This window comes from Misgurnus anguillicaudatus, chromosome 19, assembly GCF_027580225.2.
Source record: "Misgurnus anguillicaudatus chromosome 19, ASM2758022v2, whole genome shotgun sequence".
NCBI classification, from domain to species: domain Eukaryota; kingdom Metazoa; phylum Chordata; class Actinopteri; order Cypriniformes; family Cobitidae; genus Misgurnus; species Misgurnus anguillicaudatus.
This window is the reverse complement of record NC_073355.2, coordinates 54,097,767-54,122,188: the sequence shown is the minus strand read 5'-3', so window position 1 is coordinate 54,122,188 and position 24,422 is coordinate 54,097,767. Positions and strand designations below refer to the sequence as shown.

At 39.2% G+C, this 24,422-nt stretch overlaps 1 protein-coding gene across 7 annotated transcripts in view; it reads right to left on the bottom strand.

Moving 5' to 3' along the window:
• The window catches only part of grin2ba (glutamate receptor, ionotropic, N-methyl D-aspartate 2B, genome duplicate a), a 50,720-nt gene that overhangs the window by 5,716 nt on the left and 20,582 nt on the right, over positions 1–24,422 (bottom strand). For all 7 annotated transcript variants that reach the window (XM_055195168.2, XM_055195169.2, XM_055195163.2 and 4 more), the window contains 12 exons: positions 19,076–19,651; positions 10,312–10,455; positions 9,496–9,766; positions 9,093–9,285; positions 8,528–8,642; positions 5,736–5,944; positions 4,681–4,852; positions 3,652–3,805; positions 3,450–3,575; positions 2,354–2,583; positions 465–625; positions 19–206 (listed from right to left, as the gene is read on the bottom strand). In XM_055195168.2, the coding sequence (XP_055051143.2) occupies positions 19–206; positions 465–625; positions 2,354–2,583; positions 3,450–3,575; positions 3,652–3,805; positions 4,681–4,852; positions 5,736–5,944; positions 8,528–8,642; positions 9,093–9,285; positions 9,496–9,766; positions 10,312–10,455; positions 19,076–19,627 (2,515 nt within the window). In that variant the 5' untranslated portion in view covers positions 19,628–19,651. The remainder of the gene's footprint in view (positions 1–18; positions 207–464; positions 626–2,353; positions 2,584–3,449; positions 3,576–3,651; positions 3,806–4,680; positions 4,853–5,735; positions 5,945–8,527; positions 8,643–9,092; positions 9,286–9,495; positions 9,767–10,311; positions 10,456–19,075; positions 19,652–24,422) is intronic.

Sequence of the window (24,422 nt, the reverse complement as noted above, 5' to 3'; positions counted from 1 at the left end):
GTGTGTGCGCGCTCGTACGATCTCCAAACAGCTGTAGGATGGCCAGGTCCACCTGTCTCTTCCAGCCAGAGTCTTTCTGGATGGCGATGCCGTAGCCGGTAGACGCAAACACTTTCCCAGAGCCGATAGTGACCAGCTTACAGCCCTCGTCTCTTCCCGCCATGTAATTCAGCACTGCGGCGTCGTAGATAAACGCATCCAGCTTCCTATGATTGGAAACAGAAGACGCCACAGATTCAGAGCCAGAACGTTGGAGAAGGTGAAGATCTCTCTTCATTCACAATCAAAAAATGTGAGCAGTACATTAGCTTATAATAAAGATCTTTTAAACATTAACATTTTTTAACATTTGACAGTTTTTATTTTATAACAAAATATGTAAATGATGTATAAAATAATGAATGATTTTGCCTCATAAACAGTGTGTGTCTCAGAAGGTCTGTGGAGAAAATGCTGCGTCTCACCCTGTTTTCAGACTGTACAAAGCCTCGTCCACGTTGCGCTGGTGAAATTTGACCATGTACGAGTGCATCTCTTTGTAGTTATTGCGGATGTTTCGCTCAGTGCTGCCGTTTGGTACGGTCCCGAAACGAAACGGAGGTGAGAAATCGTTGGGTCTCTGAAACTAAAGTAAACAGACTGATGAGAAACGACTCAAGAGAAATCAAACATGAAAACAGCAGAGGGAAATAAAAAAGCATCAAACAACTGACTATATATATATATATATATTCATTTGAGCGCTGTCAATCAATTAAAATATTTAATCTAGATTAATCGCATGATAGTTGTGAGTTAACTTGTGATTAATCGCAACTTAATTTACCTTAATCTAACACTTTTCATGTTTTTAATACATAATCTACATGAGCATGAACATATATGGATGCTTTATGCAAATATATGTTTATGATTAGTAAAAGAGTCACAAAAAGCATAAAAAAATCACTGCATCCATACCTTAAAATCACTATATATCAGGGTCGCATGTCTGTCCATGCTATAGATCAGCACGAGGAAGATAATTTTCATGTCTTATCTCTCTTAATAACTATTTTCCCATCTTTGCGTTTATCGCTTGTTAATAAAATTAGTGTCGTTAAAATTAATTTACATTTATGCATTATTAACACATTCATTTTGACAGTCCTAATTAATTTACAACAGATGTCATCTTAAAGACATAATGGGGTGAGTTTTTTTTAGGTTAATTTGTAAAACCTACCTAAATGTCCTGGATTATGGAGTTGAAGATCTTTGCCTGAACCTGACGGGACCCGATGGGTTCTGGCTTCATTTCTAACATTTTACATGGACTTGGGCCGGGCTTGCGCTTCGGCTTCAGTAAGCGCAGGACGGTGCTGAATCCATTTACAGTGGATTTAATAATTTTCCTCAACAAAAACATGTAGCCTAATCTTGGTGAGTAAAGGTTTTTCAATGTATAACTAAATATTAATTGAGTCTTAAATACATAATTTAGACAGAGGATATAGACTAATGTTGGCATTAATGGAGAGAAGTGCCGACGCAAATCCCGCAGAGCCTTTATCTTAATTTCATTATTGCCAAATACCCATCTTAATTCAGAATGTATTATCTTTATTTAATTCATTAAGAAATAATTATTTTTATTGGCATGTTGACCTATTTAGAGTGAGATGTTACGATGTTACAGTTTACTTATTTTATTTCTTTGTTTTAACTTCCAAGTGGCGTGTAGCCTAGTTATTTATAAATAAATAATGTTAAAACCTGTGTAAATTACTCATTCTTGACAAAAGCTGTGTGCGTGCGCACATTTAAATAATGTCGGCTGTAAACGGGTTCAGGCTTTTAAAAAGCTGTCAATCAAAATGTAATTTCGGGTTTGGGCCTAATTCTGTCAGGCTTCGGTCATTTTGGGCCTAACTGTTAAGGCCCGATTACAGCTCTACTGGATTAATCTAAAACCAACCCATAATGTAACAACATAATGGACAGAAAAATTGAAGGAGGACGTCTTGGTTCGTGTCTCTTGATTATTGTCTTTCACCTAAACAATCTTAAAGAGTTTATTCTTCACTCAGGGCTTAAAACTTCTCCAAACATCCGTCATTAAAGTAATCCTAATAAATCCATGTCTATATGGTGTCTTACGATACGAAAAAAAATATTGTTAATTCAAGTTTATTTAGCAAAATTAAAAAGTAAACAAACTGATACGAGCGCTATATCCACATATGGCGGTGTGTCAATAATGCTGAATCTCAATGGTTCTTACGTGCCTTATAACGTAGCAGTCACAAGACATACGAACCACATCCCAAACAATTTGTATTGTAAACTAAAGATAATATCTTTATGAAAATACCTTTTTGTCACTGAGCCCCGACACCTGGTCCACATACTCTTCCTGAATCATGAACGCGGCCAGATTAGCCGTATAGCTGGCCAGGAAAATCACAGCAAAGAAGGCCCAAACGCTGACCATGATCTTGCTGGTGGTTCCTCTGGGGTTTTGCACAGGTACAGAGTTGTTAAAGACTAAACCCCAGAGCAACCAGATGGCCTTTCCAATAGTGAACGATGGACCTCCAGCCTCTGAGAGGACAGAGAAAATTATTTTCATTATCAATATCAGACTACCACTCACATTTCAACATTTGTGTCCACCAAAACAGAAACATGGTGAAAGACTTTTACTCTAAAAAAGAACATGAAATGAGGATACAAACATCATTTGGGTCATTTTTCTGTTCTGACTATCATCACGTTAAAGGCACAATATGTTGATTCTACGTATTAATGGCGCTATGAAGGTTAAGGTGTATTTTGGTATATTTAGCCTCTGCATAATACATTTTTATAAAGTTAGTCTTGGATGAGTGCAGATCACTTTGTATTCTTCTTATATGATTTGAAACTGCGCTCCTGTAAAGACATTTGTGGCCAATTTTTGGAAAATAAGATTTCTACATTATCTGAAAGCTTTCCATTGATGTACAGTTAGTCAGGATAACTACTGATCAATACGCGTAAATAGTAGTTGTTGCCACTCGGTGTGCTTACAGTTATAAAACTTTATTTCTTTACGTCATCCATAATGATTTATGAGTCCTGATTTACATCTGCAGACAGAAGTCAAACACACGATGACTTCTACAGCAGTAAAAGTGGAAACAAACTTAAAAGTGCTAATTTCTCTGGTATCAAATATTGTTTTTATGATATTTTAATGCAAAAATCTTTGTAATGATTTCAGTTGTTTGTTTGCGCTGAAGATGAACAGGAAGCAGAAAGCCATCTGTGCCGAGATGTCCTCACACGATCACAACATTACAGGACGTGCAGACCTCTCGATAACACAAATGATTTTCTGGAGATAGCCGTTTGTCAGAACATCAAACGTGTTCGTATCTGTCAGCGTTACTGTACATCACGCCGATCAGACGGATTAGTCCGGTCACCTCGGCCGTCGGCGAGACAGAAGTTGTAGCCCACGGGACTGAAGTACTCGAACACAAAGACGGCGATGGCAGAAACCAGCAGCAGCATGACAAACATCATGATCCAGACGTCAGCGCTGAACGGCTCTACAGAGAGAAACATCACACGTACGGTCAGTGAAGATGCACGAGAGGTCCAGAAAAGAGCAGGACAGCAGCTCACCGAGGAAAGCTGAGGGCGACACCGTGCCGTTGCTACGGGAAACCATGACACTGATGCCCGTCTCTATGAAGGGCACGGAGAAATCGATGACCTCTGACCTTTCCTCGTTGATAGTCAACGATCCGACAGCCATGTGCGCGTTCTTCATCACCACCTGCAGACTCAAACACAGAGCTACTGTACAAACATATTTCACTCTTAAATGATAATGGATGAAATATTAAAGCAATATCGCTGGAGTAGGAGTGTGATACGGGTCTCAGGTCGAGTACAGGAGACAATCACAGCCATCGCACGACTACCAGAGTCATATTGTGTTTACAACACGGCACAAGTGTGCAGATTAATCAACAACAACAAGCGAGTGTCTTTAAAAGCAGAACTACTTGCTAACCCTGTTTTGAATGTCATAACTGAGTGTTTAATTGCATGTGACAGAAGTGGACAGAGAGATCTTAAATGATATATTCATCAGGATACGTGTTGGTGTAGCATTTGAAGTCTGTACTAATAGTTGGTGGCAATAAGTGCACTATTAGGGGTGTATAGTCTGTGTGTAGCCTGCACCTCTCAAAATAAATGTGTCTGCTCTTCATGGACTGAAGTGTTGTGAAGTCTCTAATGATGGAGGAAACTTCTCATGTTATTGCTTTCCTATGATGATAAATCCCTCTGTAGCATAAAAGCATCTGGTACATATCTACACGAAGAAAATGTTTGGATTTTGGGAAAGTTGGAGGCTCACAGTTTTTGACCACTTTATTAGTTTTGTTTGAAACGTGCATTAAAGTACAGCTTCTTGTTTAATAAAATCATTTAATTTAATAATAAAATAAAGCTTATGGCGTGAAGTGTGCATGTGCAAAACAATCTCTGGTGTCCACGTCTATAATGAAAGACTTAAACAATCTCGATCTGTTTTACAATAACTGATTTGGGGTTAAAATATCTGCTGGATGTGTTTTTGTAAGACTTCAGTAGAAGTTTATATTTGTCATTTGTATTTGATGTGACATGTGTGTCTCGCACCTCTCCGACCATCCCGTTCCACGTGCCGTTGATCTTCTTGCCGTGTTTCCCGTTGGTGACGAGGTAAAGGTCATAGGTGAACTTCACAGACTTGGCAATCTTCTTCAGAATATCAATGCAGAAACCTTTACAACAGCGCTTGATATAAACAGCAGGCTCTCCTGTGTTATTACTGACAGACAGACAGACAGAGAGAAATGTCTAATAAATGATATAATATTTTTCAGCTTTTGAAGGATTTTTCACACACAAATGACAGAAAATGTGTCTAAGATTTTTCTGGGGATCGTTTGATTTTGGTTCATTCACAAGACAAGTTATTTTCTGGAATCTGTGCGTGCGTTCACATTCAACAGTCGTCCCGCGGGCCAAAAGCTTGCAATAAAACACTATCTGGCCCCAACCAGCAACCGGATTATTTTTATATCGCCGGCTGGTTCTGAAACAGATCTGTTTGCCTAAAATTTAGAGGAGAGCAGACGGCTGCAGTGAGGAGAGGAGTGAATAAAGAGCTTCAGACACTTCACCAATCTCAAAGTCCACTTCACCAGAAACGTCAGCGGAGACAGAGATCATGTTCGTGAAATTGATATTGATGCAACTGAAATATCAATAAATGCATTTACATGAAGATGTTTATAAGGAAACATGGAAGGTGAACTGTTCATTTCTGGAAAAGGCTACTTAGTAAATGTTATATAAATCTAAGTCTAGAAGTAATACATACAACTTTTATACAAACCTGTGATGTTGTTGTGTTAAATATAAACAGCCCACAATACAAATAATTCAGCAACAATAAAAAAGAGAATTATTTAAAATATAAAGTCATTTGAAGAAGATAATGGAAATTTCCCAACCAACCTCCATTAATGTTGTGACAAAAACATTTTTGGTCCGAAGCCAAACGTACTTGCCGACCCCTAACTGTAAAAACACCACGTGATGTGTCATATAATTGTAAGTGTGCGCTTGGTCACCAAAACCAAGCCACTGCTGTATAATTGTGTGTGTGTGTGTGTGTGTGTGTGTGTGTGTGTGTGTGTGTGTTATTAAGAGTTTTGAGTTGTTTTCTGCAGGGAACCGTGTTCCTCATGCATGTTCCGCTGAGTGGATCCACATCCTCTACGATGACAAACGGTGCCTCCTCCAGTGTGACGATAGATAGATGATCATCATCTCTGCTCTCCGCCCCGGAGTAAAGCTCAAACCGCGGCCACACGTGATACTTCATCGACAGAGAGCCGTTTTCCCACTTACCCACCTGCACACAAACACACGTCACGTGTACACAAACAACCATTAACGGGACAGCCACAGAGAGGCCTCATTATCACACTTATTAAGGTGAAGTCAAAACCCAGTTTACATCTAACAAACAAACACAAAACATTCAATTGAATACAAAATAATTGTTACTGAATTAAAAAAGATCAGAAAATGTTCTTAGGTGCTGAACACAAATAAAAGCATCATGTAAATGTATAAACCAGACACGTATAAGATATTCAGTATTAACTCCAGCACAGCTCTCAGAGGATCATTATTTATCTGGAGATAGAGATCAACTTCACAAGTCAGAATATGAATATATATTCAATATTTACAAGTAATATCCATTATTTTGTAGATGGAGGTTAAAACGACCCTGAGATTGTTAGATCTAGATTAGTAAAATCTGTTGACTTCAGCCATCTTTATTGCATTATATGCTAATGGTGACACTTTTTGTTTTTGATCCAAAGTTGTCCTGCCAGCAATTCAAGTATTGAAGTTATTTTAATATCCTTTTAGATTCTGCTCCTTTAACAAACACGCTTTCACTCCAAACTCATCACATATCAGCGTTTGGTCCAGTGGTGGCCGGTGACTTTTTTATTCGAGGGTGCACGGTGCAAAGTTCATCACAACATACAGTATGCAGTCCGTCATGTGTGTGGTTCATCATTTCAAAACATGTGTTCTGTGTGTCGAGTGATCTTATGTGCATCACGTGTTTTGTCAAAATAAGTGCCTGCTGCAGACACGTCTAAAGGGTTTATTATAAAAGAGACGCTCGTGTTTGCCAGATACTCACATAATCTCATGTGTAATCAGAGTTTAGTTTTAAGGGAGAGTCTTACGTGTATTTTGTAAACGTCTCTTTTATCATAAACGGTTTTGACTCGTGTGCAGCAGTCACTTATTTTGACAAAACACATGATGCACATGGTTCACATGATACACCAAACACATATTATGAAAACACGAGCAACACACATGATACACCAAACACATATTTTGAATTTGAGCCCTTCGGAAGAGAAGTCACTGGTTTGGTCAGCAGCCCTCACTGCAAAAAATGACTTTCTTACTTAGTATTTTTCTGTTGTTTTCAGTAGACATATCTAAAACATTCTTAAATTAAGATGTATTTTCTTGATGAGCAAAATAAATAAGTCTAGTTTTTAGACAAAAAATATAAACTTTAAGGAAATTTGTGCTTAATACAACCAAACAAATCTTTTTCTTGAAATAAGTTTACTTTTTTATAAACACTTAATTCAAGAATTTTTTTCTTATTCCACCACTTATTTTAAGCACAAATTCGCTTAAGTTTTATATTTTTTTTCTAAAAACTAGACTTATTTTCCTAGGTCATTTTGCTCATCAAGAAAATACATCTTAATTTAAGAAATTTGTAGATATTTCTACTGAAAAAAGATAAAAATACTAAGTAAAAACAGTCATTTTTTGCAGTGCTCAGAGCACTTTTTAAAACACATTAGGTCTCATTCACTAATAATTGTGTATGTTTTTCATATTTATACGCACACTTCTTACGTTAGATAACTTGAGCGGCGTTCTACTTGAGCGCTGTGTGTACGAGGTTGGTAATTTGCATAAAACAAACCCAAACCAGCTCCATATAAAAGCTTTCCACAGCACAGCGCTGCTCCACAGAACATTTTAGAGCAGTTTGTCACCGAAACAAAAGTGCTAGAAAAGAAACTCATGATGATATTTATTACCGCTATATTCAGTTTTTATTTGGATTTTTGATTGAGGTTTTGCTGTCGCTGGAGAAAGCCTGGAGTGCTGTGTGTTCACAAGAGTAACATTAAAGTATTGGATGTGAATACAAAGACATTTAGTTAATATGACAAAGATGGACATCTGTATCCAAAATAAAACAAGTGATTGACGTTCAGACTTCTCATTACATTTACAACATTACAATACATCAACATTATTATATACATTATATTTATAGACTAGATTTTATCACAGCGTACGTGATTATTGCGTATGTGTGGTATTTGTTGTTCTTGAATTTTTTCATACATTTAGAAGATATTTTGATATGAAAGTTTTTATTGAATCATGATTTGTTCGTGAAAACGTCCGGACGCAAATTCATGCGTACACATGCTTAGTGAATGAGTTTGCAAATTTATATCGCATTCAGAAAATACAGCTGAACTAACATGACGCAAACATTACAAGACACAGGCCAGCCAATGCCATCTTACAGTCAAAGCTGACGTGATGACGTGAACTAAAACACGCACAGTTTTCAACAGTTTTATCTTAACAAAATATTCCATGAAACTGACAAAATAAACTCCTTCATTTCAATAAACTGTCTTTGGTTTATAATTTGGCTCTAAATCTCAGGTGGAAATATTCATTTTCACTCCCGTCTTTAATTTATGGGAATATTCATCCGTGACATTTCATTTTGAGTCTTTCTTCATCATTTAGAGACTATCTCTGTTCAGCTGAAATGATCTTATGAACAGTTAGAGTATAATGTGATAAAGACACGTCACTTTTCTTAAGAGACAAAAGTCACCCCCTGACTTACTCGATCCCACTGCCGCTCTTTATCCAGCAGTATGATGACGAGTTTAGGATGCATCTGATATCCGTCCTCACTGAACGACAGATTTCGTCCTTCAAACGTGACGTTCATCAGATACCTGTGAAACACACAGATGATAGCATCAGAAGATCTCTGATCATTCATCATCAATAACAACACATCTGTCATCAGTCTGATCATGCGTCTGTCTCAATGATCTGTCTGTCTGTCTGTCTGTCTGAGTAATCTGTCTATCTGTCTTATTCATCCATCTGTGTTTATTGATGTTTTCATCACCTCACTGTCGAGGGTGTTTTTCTGACATATGTAACATGTTGTTATGGCAGCCACAACCGCTGCGACTTCCAAACTCATCCTCTGTGTTGCCATGGAAACCATCATCATGAGCGAGCGAGTGTCCTATTTTCTATCTTTTTCTCTCTCTGTTTCTGACATTGAGAATCAGTGTCTCGCACATGATTTGAATGAAATATCTCATTAATAAAAACATATTCATAATTCTTTTTATTGAATAAAAAAATGTAATTACCGCGAGCGCGTCTCTTACCTGAGCACTTCGTTGGGGTTGCCTGATATTGGGCTCTTCTTGTCCGGAGCGCCGTGACACTCGGACTTCAGCAGCGTGTGTGGACCTCTGTCCATCATCATGGTGGAGGTCGCCGACGCGATTACAGCCACGCCGTCTCTCACCCGCGCCTCCAGACCATAATCCCACTCGTCATAAGACACAGAAATCATACCTGCAGAGGAGAAACGACGGGATCAGCTGTAGACACACAACTGAGATCGGATGCATTCGTAACGAAGAGGAATCGGAGCACACGTCCGTACGACAGAGCGCATGGATCTGACATGACGTGCACGGATAAGGCGACGGCAAAGGCCGAACGCTGTCAAACACGCTTGTGTCCATGTGTTTTAACGTGAAGTCTGGACTGGCGTGAGGTTACCTGTGGGAAACTCGGGCGGTATATGATCGGCGTCGCCTGCCACCAGAGACGGTACGATCCAGGTATATCCGTAGCCCGTGAGGCCGACCGAATGCGCCACTTCAAAGATAATGTTGGCCTCTTCTTTGGTGGAGTAGAGAAGAATGACGGGACTCTGAAGTTTCTTCAGCTGATTCTGAATCTTTGCGTCTCCATCATCTACAGACATGTCCAACAGCAGAACCTCCTCCAACTCCCAGCCCACAAAACTGTTCTCGATGGTGCTGCGGATCTGCAGGTCAGAGGAAAAAAACAACACATCTCTCTGTACATGTAACCTTTACTGCTGCTCAAACCACATGAAGATGATTTATGTATCACACCATTAAATCTATATTCATATACTGAAGCTTGTGTATACACAGCAACAAATCACAGCACTCGAGCTCCACATAGATCGGACGTGCTCAGGCCAAGCACAGGCTACAGATAACCTACGCAAGATTATAACTTGTACTTTAAACACCACTACTATATGCCAGTAACTTAGATGTTGGTCTTAAAAGAAGCACACAACCAGAATCTACCTTCATTAGCTATCCGTCAAACAATCTAGAGTCATATAAGACGACTCTGTGCAGGATTTGGACGTGAAGGTGATCTTTGTGAAATAACTACAAAAGCTTTCTACATAGAAACCAGCTGCAAATATGAAGAAACCTCAAATGCAAAAAGCTAAAAAAAAATTAACATTTTATCTGATGTCCTCTTTAAAACTCTGTTTGCATACTTTGCATATAGAAACACTATCAGTGTGTGTGTGTGTGTGTGTGTTACCTTGGTAACAAAGTCCTGGTAACCAGGGTAATAAGTGGTAACTATGGAGAAGATGTACCAATCATATTCCTCCATGATGTTGAGCATTACGGACGCCTGCTGCTCGATGGACGGGCCGAACTGAAAGAACATTGAGCTGTCGTCCTGCACACACAAACAGGCTCATTAAAGTCACAGATATTTATTCATTCATCATAATACAACAGTTTATAAATATTCATAATAAAAGAATATGTGAGAAAATCTTCAGTGCAAATGAAATGAATAAATGATCTGTGTCTGTCAGGGTCTTCTGTAGACTCACAATCTCTGTCACATAATAAAAACTTTACATTTGTATAACTAAAGCATCTGTAGCTGGGTTGTGTACAAGCAGTGCAAACGTGTTTACAAAGGAAAAGAGATATGAAAAGTGAAAGAGTAAGACCAAATCCACATCTGTGAAGACCTGAACGTAAGAACGACACACAAAATACTAAACTGAAGTTTATCAAGAACACATTCACACAGAAATAATCACCATCATATTGTCAATAAGAATGGGAAAGATCTCCTATTAAAGTCTGGGACTTTTTGTTGTTTGCACCATTCTGTGTAACTAGAACTTCTTGTACACTAACATGGACAAATACACTGCTTCATGTTCAAAGAAAAATATTTGGTTATTATATTTATTGGTTCTTCCTAACCCCAAAAAAGCTGAAAGAAGTCTATAAAGAAGACAAACCAAAGCTCTGGTGTTATGAGTTTAAGCCAGGACTAGGCCTTAGTTTAATTAGGAAATATAACAAGTTTTAACAAACATAAAAATACATTTTGAGGCAAAACAAAGGGCACTGATGTATTTTAAGATATGTCAGTGCAAGTTGTTTTCAGTTTGGACAACTCTAACATTTATTTTAGTCTATAATCCCTGTCCGGGAAACCGCCCCTATATTGTCAACGGTCAGATAGGAGGAGATTGATTTTCTTGGACTGAAGTGTGGGACGTGACACACAGTGGGATAAGGTGACGGCTGTAGCGGTGAATGACACAAAAACTAACATTGACTTTAAAATGATAAACCATTAACTATTTGGATTATTGCAAATGCAATTACACTTACATTTCATTCATAAAATGACAGAGAAAATAACAACTACTCAATTTTAAATGGAAATATAAGGAGACATTTATCTTTTTAATAATTGTATTGTTGGTAGGTCTGCTCTGATCGATTAGTATCGGCTGATAACGGCATTAAATGACTCGATTGGTACTCGATAAATCTGCCGATCTCATGAACCGATCTTTCTGTTTACTTTTGTCATCATAGGGCTTCTGAATGCGGCTGCAGTTAGAGAGCATTTTTACGCAGTGTGAGCATTTTTATAACCTGTTGCTCATGTGCGAAGTGCAGATTTGGTTTTCTTTCTTTACGTTTACAGAGATATGTGAATTTTCTTAAATAAAAGTTTTGATAGTTTAAACTTTAATTTTCCTCACAGCCGCTCCTGTCTGCGTAACGTTACACCGCCGCGCACACACACACACACACACACACAGCTGTCTGTCATCAGTGCACGTGAACAGAGCAATCTCTCTCTCACGTCTTAAAGCTACAGTAACCCAATTCATCACTGAAGAACTGTTATACTTTATACGAATGCGTGTATACAGGGCCGGCTTTGTAAATCTGGAGGCCTTAAGCAGGATCATTTTGAGTTTTGCCATCACAAACCAGCAACTGTATATACAATCTAACCCTTACACATTTCATCTGTACCTCTTTTAACATGATTGCATACAATTATTTTACTGCTTATTAAAGTACACTTACTGAAACAGTAAAAGTAAAGATTACAGATTTGCCAAATTTCTAGATCTACTTTATTACTGTCTGAATGCCTTGTAAATTTTAAACAGTAATACATTTGTTACTAAAATTTACCACAAAATTTACCATTTTGCTTTTAGGTGTCTTGTATCGATCATCATTCAATAATGTTTCAGAGAGGACACAGTGTTTTCTTTAGATTTAAATGGTCTGGGCGATTTAGCTTAACAATATAAAAATTATGTCATATTTTATTTAATTTGGAGAATTAGCATGTCAAAGCAGTCATGGGAAAAAAAAACAGACAAATGACATATCATTTGTGATTGTTACTGTAATTAATAAAAACTAAGCTTTATATACAATTTCTTAAATGTTAATTTATAACAAGATAAACACTGAAAATAACGCTATATACTGACGCTTTATTCTTTTGCAAAGAAATGCCTGCTTGCTTACTTTGACTCTGATCATCTCTGTATTAGATACAGAAACACCTGATGATTCTTATATGATTTATTTCAGGAATTAAACTAAATTATTAAACTAAAACTGGGTGGCAACTTAAAAAAAAACACTGACGGGGAAAGAGTTCAGCATGCTTCCAAGCATATTTGATCATCACTTCAACAGTTGCACGATATAAATGTTAATGTATATTTTAAATGAATGCTGATTTATGAAAATAAACATCATCGTTTTTCATTGTGTCTTTGCTGCGTCTGTGTTGGTTGGGAACTACAAACTGTTTCAGTCACACTTGATTCTGAGGAACTACTTTGTTTGGCGGTTAGGGTTAGGTTTGAGTAATATTTGTATTAATATAATTACAACTTATTTGTGTTTTATTTTGTGAAACCCTGCTATGCGTATGAAGTAACCGTTTTATAAAAGCAATAAGCCCCGCGAAGCAGTGGTGTTACAGTGCATTTTATAACAGCTAAGGGGGTTTCTAACAACGCCCCTTAGCTGTTATATAATGCACTGGTGACACACTGCTTCGCGGGGCTTATTACTTTATTCAATTTCTCTTTGCAGAAGAAATATTTGTTGTGCTTATTTATTTGATTCTCTATTAAAAGAATAATATACCTAATTACTGCAAGTAATATAACAAAGGCAACATCTGTGATATTACTTTTAGTATTAAAAATGTTAACAGTTACAGTCATCAAAGAGCTTGCATATCAGCTTGAAGAATCGCTATCGGCCGATCATGAAGACAACAAATCGGTATATCATCTGCAAAAATCCTGATCGGAGTATCCCTAATTGGTGGGTCACAGGATAGATAATGCATATTTAAGTGGGTTGCGAAATGAAAAGTTTGGAAACCCCTGCAGTAGATAACAGACGTTGATTCTTCATCTCTCAGATCATTCACTGTTAGAGAAACAACATCTCTGTCTGATCACAGTCAAACTATACTGTTTATCTTAAAAAGACTGATACTAACATTAACAAACAACTCAGTAAACTGTACAACCAGAGAAAATCATACAGATGGGCTAAAATAGTGGTGTGGTCTCATTCATTCAGTTAGAGACATTTAAATATGAGATGGTGGAAATGAGATCTAAATGTTGCCGTATCTGTCGGGTTAAGAAGAAGATCATTCTAAGCAGATAGAGGAGGAACACAGAGGGAATTTTAAGCGGGTGCGGAATAGAACCCTGCGGGACGAGGAAACAGTCCTGTGCAGACCTCTAGTGTGTGTGTGTGTGTGTGTGTGTGTGTGTGTGTGTGTGTGTGTGTGTGTGTGTGTGTGTGTGTGTGTGTGTGTGTGTGTGTGTGTGTGTCTGTGTGTGTGCGTTTAACAGATTGTGGCATCTTCACAGCAGGTGGGTTGGCACAGATCTCAGTGTAATTGACTGAGCAGAAATCACACACTCTCATTCAGCTGTTACATCCTCTCTCTCTCTCTCTCTCTCTCTCTCTCTCTCTCTCTCTCTCTCTCTCTCTCTCTCTCTCTCTCTCTCTCTCTCTCTCTCTCTCTCTCTCTCTATTTCAATTCAATTTAAATGAACTTTATTGGCATGATTGTTTGTACTATTGATGTTTTAACCATAGACTGTATAAAAACATAGACGTAGTGTCCATGACGTCACCCATAGTTTAGTGAAGAGCATCTTTGAATCTTAAAGTAGGCAGTGCCTGCCGTCGCCATTTTGGCCGCGTGTCACTGCGCATCACTGCCGATAACGGAACAATGTGTAAAGAGGTGTGAGTGGATGAATCTGAATCTGAATCTGAAACCAGGTTAGGGTTAGGGTGTTAGGGTTAGCCTATCTAGCTTGACTCTAGTGACAGAAGTAATACAGGCTTGATCGTAAAGCTTCAGATGACTCACATGGATGAGTTACAAAACAAATTCACCCCCTTCACAGTTGTCATGAAGGGCAAAATTAGCTATACAGACCAAAAACAATTTTTGTACCAGGCTGTAAACACATTATTTTCTACTGTAAAGCTGGCCATTTCAACATGAAGGTCTATGGGATTTGACTCACTTTTGGAGCCAGCCTCTAGTGGCCAGTCGATGAATTGCAGTTTACGTCACTTTCATGTTAGCTTCATCAATGAGATCGGAAAGTTGCTCCTCGGTTCCAACATGATATAAATTTATAATAATATATACATTTTCTTGCTTTCTGAATGATCTGATCATTGGAGTGTCAGGAACAGAGAGCAGAACAAAAGAAGGACAAGAAATTACAGTTTGGTCTCTCTATAGTACAACATCTCAACAGTAACACAACCTCACTATAATAACATTACTTCCGTATAGAAACACAACCTCACTATGGAAAAACAACCTCACTATAGAAACACAACCTCACTATAGAAACACAACCTCACTATGGAACACAACCTCACTATGGAAACACAACCTCACTATAGAAACACAACCTCACTATGGAAACACAACCTCACTATGGAAACACAACCTCACTATAGAAACACAACCTCACTATGGAACACAACCTCACTATGGAAACACAACCTCACTATAGAAACACAACCTCACTATAGAAACACAACCTCACTATAGAAACACAACTTCACTATGGAAACACAACCTCACTATGGAAACACAACCTCACTATAGAAACACAACCTCACTATAGAAACACAACCTCACTATAGAAACACAACCTCACTATGGAACACAACCTCACTATGGAAACACAACCTCACTATAGAAACACAACCTCACTATAGAAACACAACCTCACTATAGAAACACAACCTCACTATAGAAACACAACCTCACTATGGAAACACAACCTTACTATGGAAACACAACCTCACTATGGAACACAACCTCACTATGGAAACACAACCTCACTATAGAAACACAACCTGACTATAGAAACACAACCTCACTATGGAAACACAACCTCACTATAGAAACACAACCTCACTATGGAAACACAACCTCACTATGGAAACACAACCTCACTATAGAAACACAACCTCACTATGGAAACACAACCTCACTATGGAAACACAACCTCACTATAGAAACACAACCTCACTACGGAACACAACCTCAAAATGGAAACACAACCTCACTATGGAAACACAACCTCACTATAGAAACACAACCTCACTATGGAAACACAACCTCACTATGGAAACACAACCTCACTATAGAAACACAACCTCACTATGGAAACACAACCTCACTATGGAAACACAACCTCACTTTAGAAACACAACCTCACTATGGAAACACAACCTCACTATGGAAACACAACCTCACAATAGAAACACAACCTCACTATAGAAACACAACAGGGTCGAGGACAAGACAGGGAGAGAGAAACAGAATCCTATTAGCGTAGGGGCCGTTTGCATGTAATGCAAGTGTCATACAGTATTTTGGTTTAAAATCCGCTCGGTTCCAGACAGGCAACTATTGCGGCATAAATATATTACCCAGATGATTTATATGAATGCTTTGTTCTAGACAAACTAACTATTGCAGGATAAGTACATTTACTGGACATTTTATGTGAATGCTTTGTAAAGAAGAATGTCTTAAGTTTAGATTTTAATTGATCGACTGTGTCTGATACTCGAACATTATTTGGTAAATCATTCCAGAGCTTAGGGGCTAAGTAGGAAAAGGATCTACCACCTTTAGACACTTTTGATATTCTAGGGATAATTAAGGGACCAGAATTTTGTGATCGCAGTTTACGTGGTGGATTGTATTCTAATAGAAATTCTTTAAGACATGAGGGCGCTAGGCCATTTAAGGCTTTGGAGGTGATTAGTAACATTTTAAATTGTATGCCATATTTAACTGGTAGCCAGTGTAAAGATGCCAAAATTGGACTTATGTGGTCATACTTTATAGATCGAGTAAGCACTCTTGCGGCAGCATTTTGAACCAGCTGTAACTTGTTTAGCTGATGCGTGACACCCCCCAAGGAGTTACAGTAGTCTATTCTTGAGGTCATAAAAGCATGGATAAGCTTCTCTGCATCTGATGCAGACAGCATATGGCGTATTTTTGAGATATTTCTAAGATGGAAGAATGCTGTATCTGTCAGTATCTCTGTCTTATTGGAGTTTAGCATAAGAAAGTAATGTGACATCCAGTCACTAACATCGCTAATGCAGTCTGTTAGCTTAGAAAACTGGTGGGTTTCGCTACGATGTGACGAGATGTGTAGCTGGGTATTATCCGCATAGCAGTGAAAACTTATGTTATGTTTCCTGATAATGTCTCCTAGGGGTAACATGTATAACGAGAACAGGATAGGGCCTAAAACTGATCCTTGTGGTACGCCGTATTTAACCGAGGAGTGATATGACTCTTCCTCATTTACATAAACAAAGTGATATCGATTGGTTAGATACGATTTAAACCAGGCTAACGCCTGACCACTGATACCAACATAGTTTTCTAGTCTGTTGAGTAAGATTGTGTGATCTATTTTGTCAAAGGCTGCACTAAGGTCTAGTAATATACGGATTGAGATTTCACCACGACTGGATGTTATAGGAGGTCATTTGTAACTCTAAGCAGTGCTGTCTCTGTGCTATGGTGGGGCCTGAATCCTGATTGGAACTTTTCATACATACTATTATTTGCTAAGAATGTGCGTAACTGGCTTGCCACTACTTTTTCTAGTATTTTAGAAAGAAAATTGAGATTTGAGATTGGTCTAAAGTTATCAAGATCTCCCTGGTCAAGTTGTGGTTTTTAATGAGCGGTCTAATAACTGCTAGTTTGAAAGCTGCTAGAACGTATCCTAATTCTACCGATGAATTAAAGATATTTAGTACTGGGTCTGACACTACAGGAAATACCTCTTTAAGTAATTTTGTGGGGACGGGATCTAACATACAGGACGATGATTTGAATGATGTTATTAATTTAGAGAGCTCTTCTATTGTAGTAGCTTTAAACCCAACCTCACTATAGAAAAACATCTTCACTACAGAAACACGACTCTACAAAAACACAACCTCGCTATAGAAACACAACTTCACTATAGAAACACAACCTTACTATGGAAACACAATCTTACAACATACTACAAAACATCCTAAAAAATATTCTAAAGCAGAATGTATACAGAGCAGCACACATCTGAGCCAACAATGCTGAACTTCTCATCTGACTGACAATGTACTGTTTGCACATGACATGTTAACATGAAAAAATTCAGTATGTTGCAATACTTTTTTTTCATATTTATGTAAATGCTTTGTGAAAGAGAGACAGAGAGAAAGACAGAGAAGGAGCCCTAAATATGTGTCCTAGTTCTTTAATATTTTAAAGGGGACACACATGATAGACTGTCACTTTATCTAAACCAGGCCAGAAACAGAGAGGCAGGCAGTGAAAGAGGCAGAAACAGGTGAGTCTCTCTCTCTCTCTCTCTCTCTCTCTCTCTCTCTCTCTCTCTCAGCTGAAGGTCACATACTGATGGTTGTCACTTCCAGATGTGTAAAAATTCTGGACTCATGACTATCTGGTCTTTTAGTGAATCCCTGACATGACAGCACAATTGCAGTCATCCTCCCCTGACCTCTCGAAACACAGTCTGCTCAACAGTATCTCCCTAAGGTCCACCGAGGTCTTTAATCATCTAACCTAACCTAAACACAGCTTCATATTGTAAAGAATTCGAATGTCCACTTGAGTCTTTAACTCTACGAATACTTTTATTTTAATGCAACGTGCAGCTAACATACATGCAAGCAGTAAACATGAGAGACTTCCGTGTGCGTTCTACGTCAACACTCATAACGTGCATACGTCAGTAGAGACGTAGCAGAACGCCCTTAAAGGTATATGAGCACATTATGTGACACATATAACTCTGACTGAAGCAACACACACAACATCCATCCTATATTTCTAGCCACATAAACACTAGCCACCAGTTGCAAGGTTAGGATTCTGCCTTGGTACTTAACAAGTTAGACTTTTGTGGTCAACCAGTTATGCTGGCCTAAAAATGTCTGCTGGTCTCAGTTGGTCTTTCAGCAGGGAAATGAAGACTCTGCAGAATACTGTGAGTCGTTTCCTTTTGTAAAGCGAAGACCAGCAAAAACACTAAAACTTCATTTGACATTGTAAAGGATTTGTGCGGTTTGCCTCTGGACATCTCGGCGTGGGCTGAGCAGCGGTTTTCAGCTCCACAGTGGCAAGTTTGCGAAGAGCGAGACAAACACTCGAGTGATTTCACAGCCGTTTAAACCGCATGCCCTTAGAGCGTGGGCGCATCTCTGACTCACTGCATTTCCGATGAGGACTAGATGATTTTCGCTCAGCGTCTGCCATTTCCACAGCTCATCATCCTCTCTGATTGCTGCACACACTCAAACCCCACACACTTTCCCATCATGCCCTCTCAGAGAACCACAATCTGCTCTCCCATTAAGCTCCCTAAAAAGCAAACTTAGATCAGTAATGGCCTCACCTTAGCAGCCATGATCATGGAGGACCCTCCCTTTATTCCCAATATCGGGATGTGCGTTTGTGCAGAAATGAAGTCCAGGATCTGCGCTATGGCCTCCTGGTCGGTGTCATCTCCAAACACGACGCCCTGCAGCCAGTGCTCGGTCATCAAGTCGCAAATGCTCTTGATGATGCTCTTTGGGTCTGTCTCGTTCATAGTGAGCACCTCCACGTTGGGTGCCAGGGGCATGTGAGTAAAATCGTCTTTGTCACGTGTCCCGGCGAGCGCCACCTCGCTGGAGTTGCCCACCAACACCACAGCGATGCTCAGGCCCTGCAGCAGCTTCGGTACCGGCGGATACTGGGCTACGGACGACGGGATGTAATGAGCCCCGCCCCCACCTCCTCGGTCCCGTCGTGACTGGCAGGCCAGCGGCAGCAGCAATAGGCACACGAGGAAGAGCTGGTACAACGAGGGGCTGGGCAAGTGGCGCAAGGGTGGGGCCAGTAGATAAAACCACACCCGCTTTTCCTGAGAGGGTGGTGCTAAGCCACGGTAAGCACAAAGAGACATGATGCAAAAGAGAAAGACAGAAACCTGCAAAAGACAAAGATGACAGTATTACAATATATTCTTTATATATTGCATTATATTGTCTTATACCATGAGACTGTTAAATGCTTCATTCTAATTGATTGAAAAATGTTCCATGGGTGTTGATTATTTTTCTGCAAAACACACATCTGATCTGTCAAATGTCTTAAAATAACCACCAGAGCAATGTGGTAAAAGAGGAATAACTGACTCTGGTCCTTTGAATTGTTTGAAAATAATGCACACCCGCAGTGAAACGCTTCACTTTGCATTGTGCTGCAATACCACCTTGGGTGTGCATTTTTTCGAATAATAAGTCGTCAGTTAATCTTTACTTACAAAGTTATTAACCGCACTGACTTTTAAAAAACACATAGAACCTTTCTCTTTTCTGAAAAAAATCTAGATCTTTAATCGCTACACCACACCCCATAGACAAGAATTGGTTAAACTGGTATTTGTGACACACATTAATAGTGCAAAAGCAAACGGGTTCACACGCTCACAAGGAAATCAATATTTGATGGGTGCATCTGCCATCTTGAAGCAAGATATTGCTGTTTATTATGGATGAGATAAACTCTCCCCTGACAGAAAGAGAGAGTCAGCCCTGGTTCAGGATTAGTACACATTCAATATGCTTAAAAAATCTGAGGACATTCACTTGTACACATAATAATATACACACTTATATACAGTTTAATAAAAACGAGACCATTGAAATAAAGCTAAGTACATCACAGCATTGTTGTTTTCAAATTGACACATAATCAGAAATGATCAGTTAGAACTCTGTGCCTATGACCTCTCAAACATCTCTGATTGGAAAAGCTTCTGTTGTTGACAGTCTGTGGTTGGTTGTGTAATGCTTTTCTGTCATACTGGGAAACAACTGGAGGAGGTCAGTAGGAGGGCAGGGTTAGGTTGGCTAGACAAGGCTCTTTCATTGAAAATGTGAAGGATGAGCATGATTTGCAGAGCAGGTTCTTTAAAACAAGGAGGTTTTCAGGAGGTTAAACACAGGAGGAGGTTCTTCACGAGGACAAACACTATGGAAGAGGTTCTTCAGGAGGACCAACACGAGAGGAGGTTCTTCAGGAGGACAAACACAAGAGGAGGGTCATTAGGCGGCCAAACACGAGAGGAGCTTCAACAGTAAAACAAACACTTGAGGAGGTTCTTCAGGAGGACAAATACGAGAAAAGGTTAATCGGGAGGAAAAACACGAGAGGAAGTTCAACAGTAAAACAAACACAGAAGGAGGTTCTTCAGGAGGACAAACACAAGAGGAGGGTCATTAGGCGGACAAACACGAGAGGAGGTTCAACAGTAAGACAAACACTTGAGGAGGTTCTTCAGGAGGACAAATACGAGAAAAGGTTAATTGGGAGGAAAAACACGAGAGGAAGTTCAACAGTAAAACAAACACAGAAGGTGGTTCTTCAGGAGGACAAACACGAGAGGAGGGTCAACAGTAAGACAAACACGAGAGAAGGTTCTTCAGGAGGACAAATACGAGAGGAGGTTCTTCAGGAGGACAAATACGAGAGGAGGTTCTTCAGGAGGACAAATACGAGAGGAGGTTCTTCAGGGGGACAAATACGAGAGGAGGTTCTTCAGGGGGAAAAACACGAGAGGAGGTTCTTCAGGAGGACAAACACGAGAGGAGGTTCTTCAGGAGGACAAATACGAGAGGAGGTTCTTCAGGAGGACAAATACGAGAGGAGGTTCTTCAGGGGGAAAAACACGAGAGGAGGTTCTTCAGGAGGACAAACACGAGAGGAGGTTTTTCAGGAGGACAAACACGAGAGGAGGTTCTTCAGGAAGACAAACACAAGAGGAGTTTCATTAGGAGGACAAACACAAGAGGAGGTTTTTCAGGAAACGAACATGAGAGGGGTTTCATTAGAAGGACAAACACGAGAGGAGGGTCAACAGTAAAACAAACACGAGAGGAGGTTCTTCAGGAGGACAAACACAAGAGGAGGGTCATTAGGCGGACAAACACGAGAGGAGGTTCAACAGTAAGACAAACACTTGAGGAGGTTCTTCAGGAGGACAAATACGAGAAAAGGTTAATCTGGAGGAAAAACACGAGAGGAGGTTCAACAGTAAGACAAACACTTGAGGAGGTTCTTCAGGAGGACAAATACGAGAAAAGGTTAATCGGGAGGAAAAACACGAGAGGAGGTTCAACAGTAAGACAAACACTTGAGGAGGTTCTTCAGGAGGACAAATACGAGAGGAGGTTCTTCAGGAGGAAAAACACGAGAGGAGGTTCTTCTGGAGGACAAACACGAAAGGAGTTTCATTAGGAGGACAAACACGAGAAAAGGTTCCACTGTAAGACAAACACAAGAGGAGGTTCTTTAGAGAGGCAGATTTAATGACATTTAATGGGGAGAGAATAAAGTAACAATAGACAACACAACAGAAAAGTGAAAAGCATTTGCCATGCAGAGAGTGACACATAGTTCAGAGATCTGAGTTTGCACTTCTCTTGGCCACTCAGTTTCCATAGCAACTATTAAAATAGATCTCTCAATACAGCTGATGGCCTAACACACAGAAAGATCTGTGTGATATACTCACAGTGCCCTCCATTTACAGCAGCCACTCACGTCACTGTAATTAGCATAATTATGTCTCTTTATCAAACCCTCTCGTTCTGAACACACACACACACACACACACACAGACAGAAAGACACAAACAGACACACACACCCACACACAGACACCCACACACACACACACACAAGTGCATACCCATAAGGACACACACACACACACACACACACACACACACACACACACACACACACACACACACACACCTGACTGTAATCAGTGAGATGAAATTGATTGATTGATGCTTTTTGCAGATTACAGCTTCAGCTAATGCTGCTATTTCAGGAAAACATTACATGAATGAGGATTATGTGTGTGTGTGTGTGTGTGTGTGTGTGTGTGTGTGTGTGTGTGTGTGTGTGTGTGTGTCACACATTGAACATCTGTTGCATGAATCTCACCTTATGATTCATGATACTCTTATTACTTCTACACAGACTAAAACTTTGATTACATAATCCACAGACACATTTCTGCATGCACTGTATATTTACATGACCCCACCCACAACGTTTACATGACTCCACCCACAGAAATGACATCAGCAATGCATCACTTGAAATCATCACTAATCTGAAGCAAACATTAGACATGTTTGAAAACAAACACAAGTATCAGATGATCTACACACTTCATTTATATGTAGGGGAGAGCGGGGTATGTTGTCACACTTTTCACACTGTCTAACATTTACTGAGCACCATACATCAAAATGGTATAAATCTCATACCAAATGAAAGAAGGAAGTCTTGGGCACATATGTTGTATTCATAACATCTTTATATCTTATCTCATTACAGAGTTGTAGACTGTTGAATAGTGACTGTGCACTTGTGACAATTTGCCCCATGGGAGGGTAAGTTGTCACACTAGATTATCTAAAAATAAGAACACAACTACTTAATTGTGAATATTGATTTTAATTTTTAAACTCAAACCAAACTGGAAATATAAACATCCGTGCCTGGAGGATCTGGAAAAACAATTATTTCAATCCAAATAATGCACATTTCAATTAAGTGGCAAGACCACTTTACTTTGAACTTTGGTTCAAATGTTCTATGGCTTTCACATAAAACCAGATAACTGAATGGAACGCTGCAGATAACTTGCTTAACTTAACATGTTGAACCTCTGAACAAAACAGATGCCCTGTATGACTAATAGGACTCATCTCCAGAATCACAATTCTGACACACATAAATTGCCTGGCCTGAGGTGCAAGCATCATGGGCCCAATTGTTGCATTTTACACATTTTACCCAGGTCTCCTTTGGACGACTCTTTGAAAATGGCTCTACACAGACGAGGCAGAAGCACTCTTCATCATCTGATGATGACTCTTGCATGATTTTTCTTCTTTTAGCTGCCTTGTTTTTCATAGGTCCAGATTTCTGCTTCCCTTTCTTTTGAAACAGCTTTTTGCTAGATTGAGGCTTATTCTTTTCTATATCATGTTTTCTGAGCATGTTCGATGTGTTTGTTTGTACAGGGGCAAGTTGTCAGATGTGACGACTTGCCCCAAAGTCATTGAGACAACTTGCCCCATACTTACTTGTGTGCTAATGTTGTCTAAATCTCAAGTTTAGCTCATCATATCACTTTAGCTAAAGTATCAAAAGACACTTTACGGTCTCCTCTATTTTGTGCAAAATAATCATTTTAAACATTCACACCTAACAAAGTTGTATTGCATAAAATGTAAAGTGATTTTTTTTTACTTTTTAAGCAGAAAAATAAGAAAATTGTGCTAACCTCAGATTACAGTGATCTTGACCACATGTGAACAGGAAGTTCACTATAGAAGAAGAAGTCACATAAAGTGGCTATTTGATTTTTGAGATAGAGCCTCTAGTGTTGGAGTTATTAACAGTGTGACAACTTACCCGTGTGACAACTTACCCCGCTCTCCCCTACTGGATTTATTCAAATGATGCTTGATTAAAATATAGACATATTTAACAGAATAAAAGTTGGAAGGGTTTCCAGACATGATGATGCTCCTATTACAAGAGTAAAATCTGTGGAAACTCTCTGAATCATGAACAGTGAACTGCCAGCTCTTTTCTCTAGATGCATTTCATTCAAAAGATACACTCACAACATTAAATTGCTAATGTTAAAGGCACATGTGTGCTGCTTGC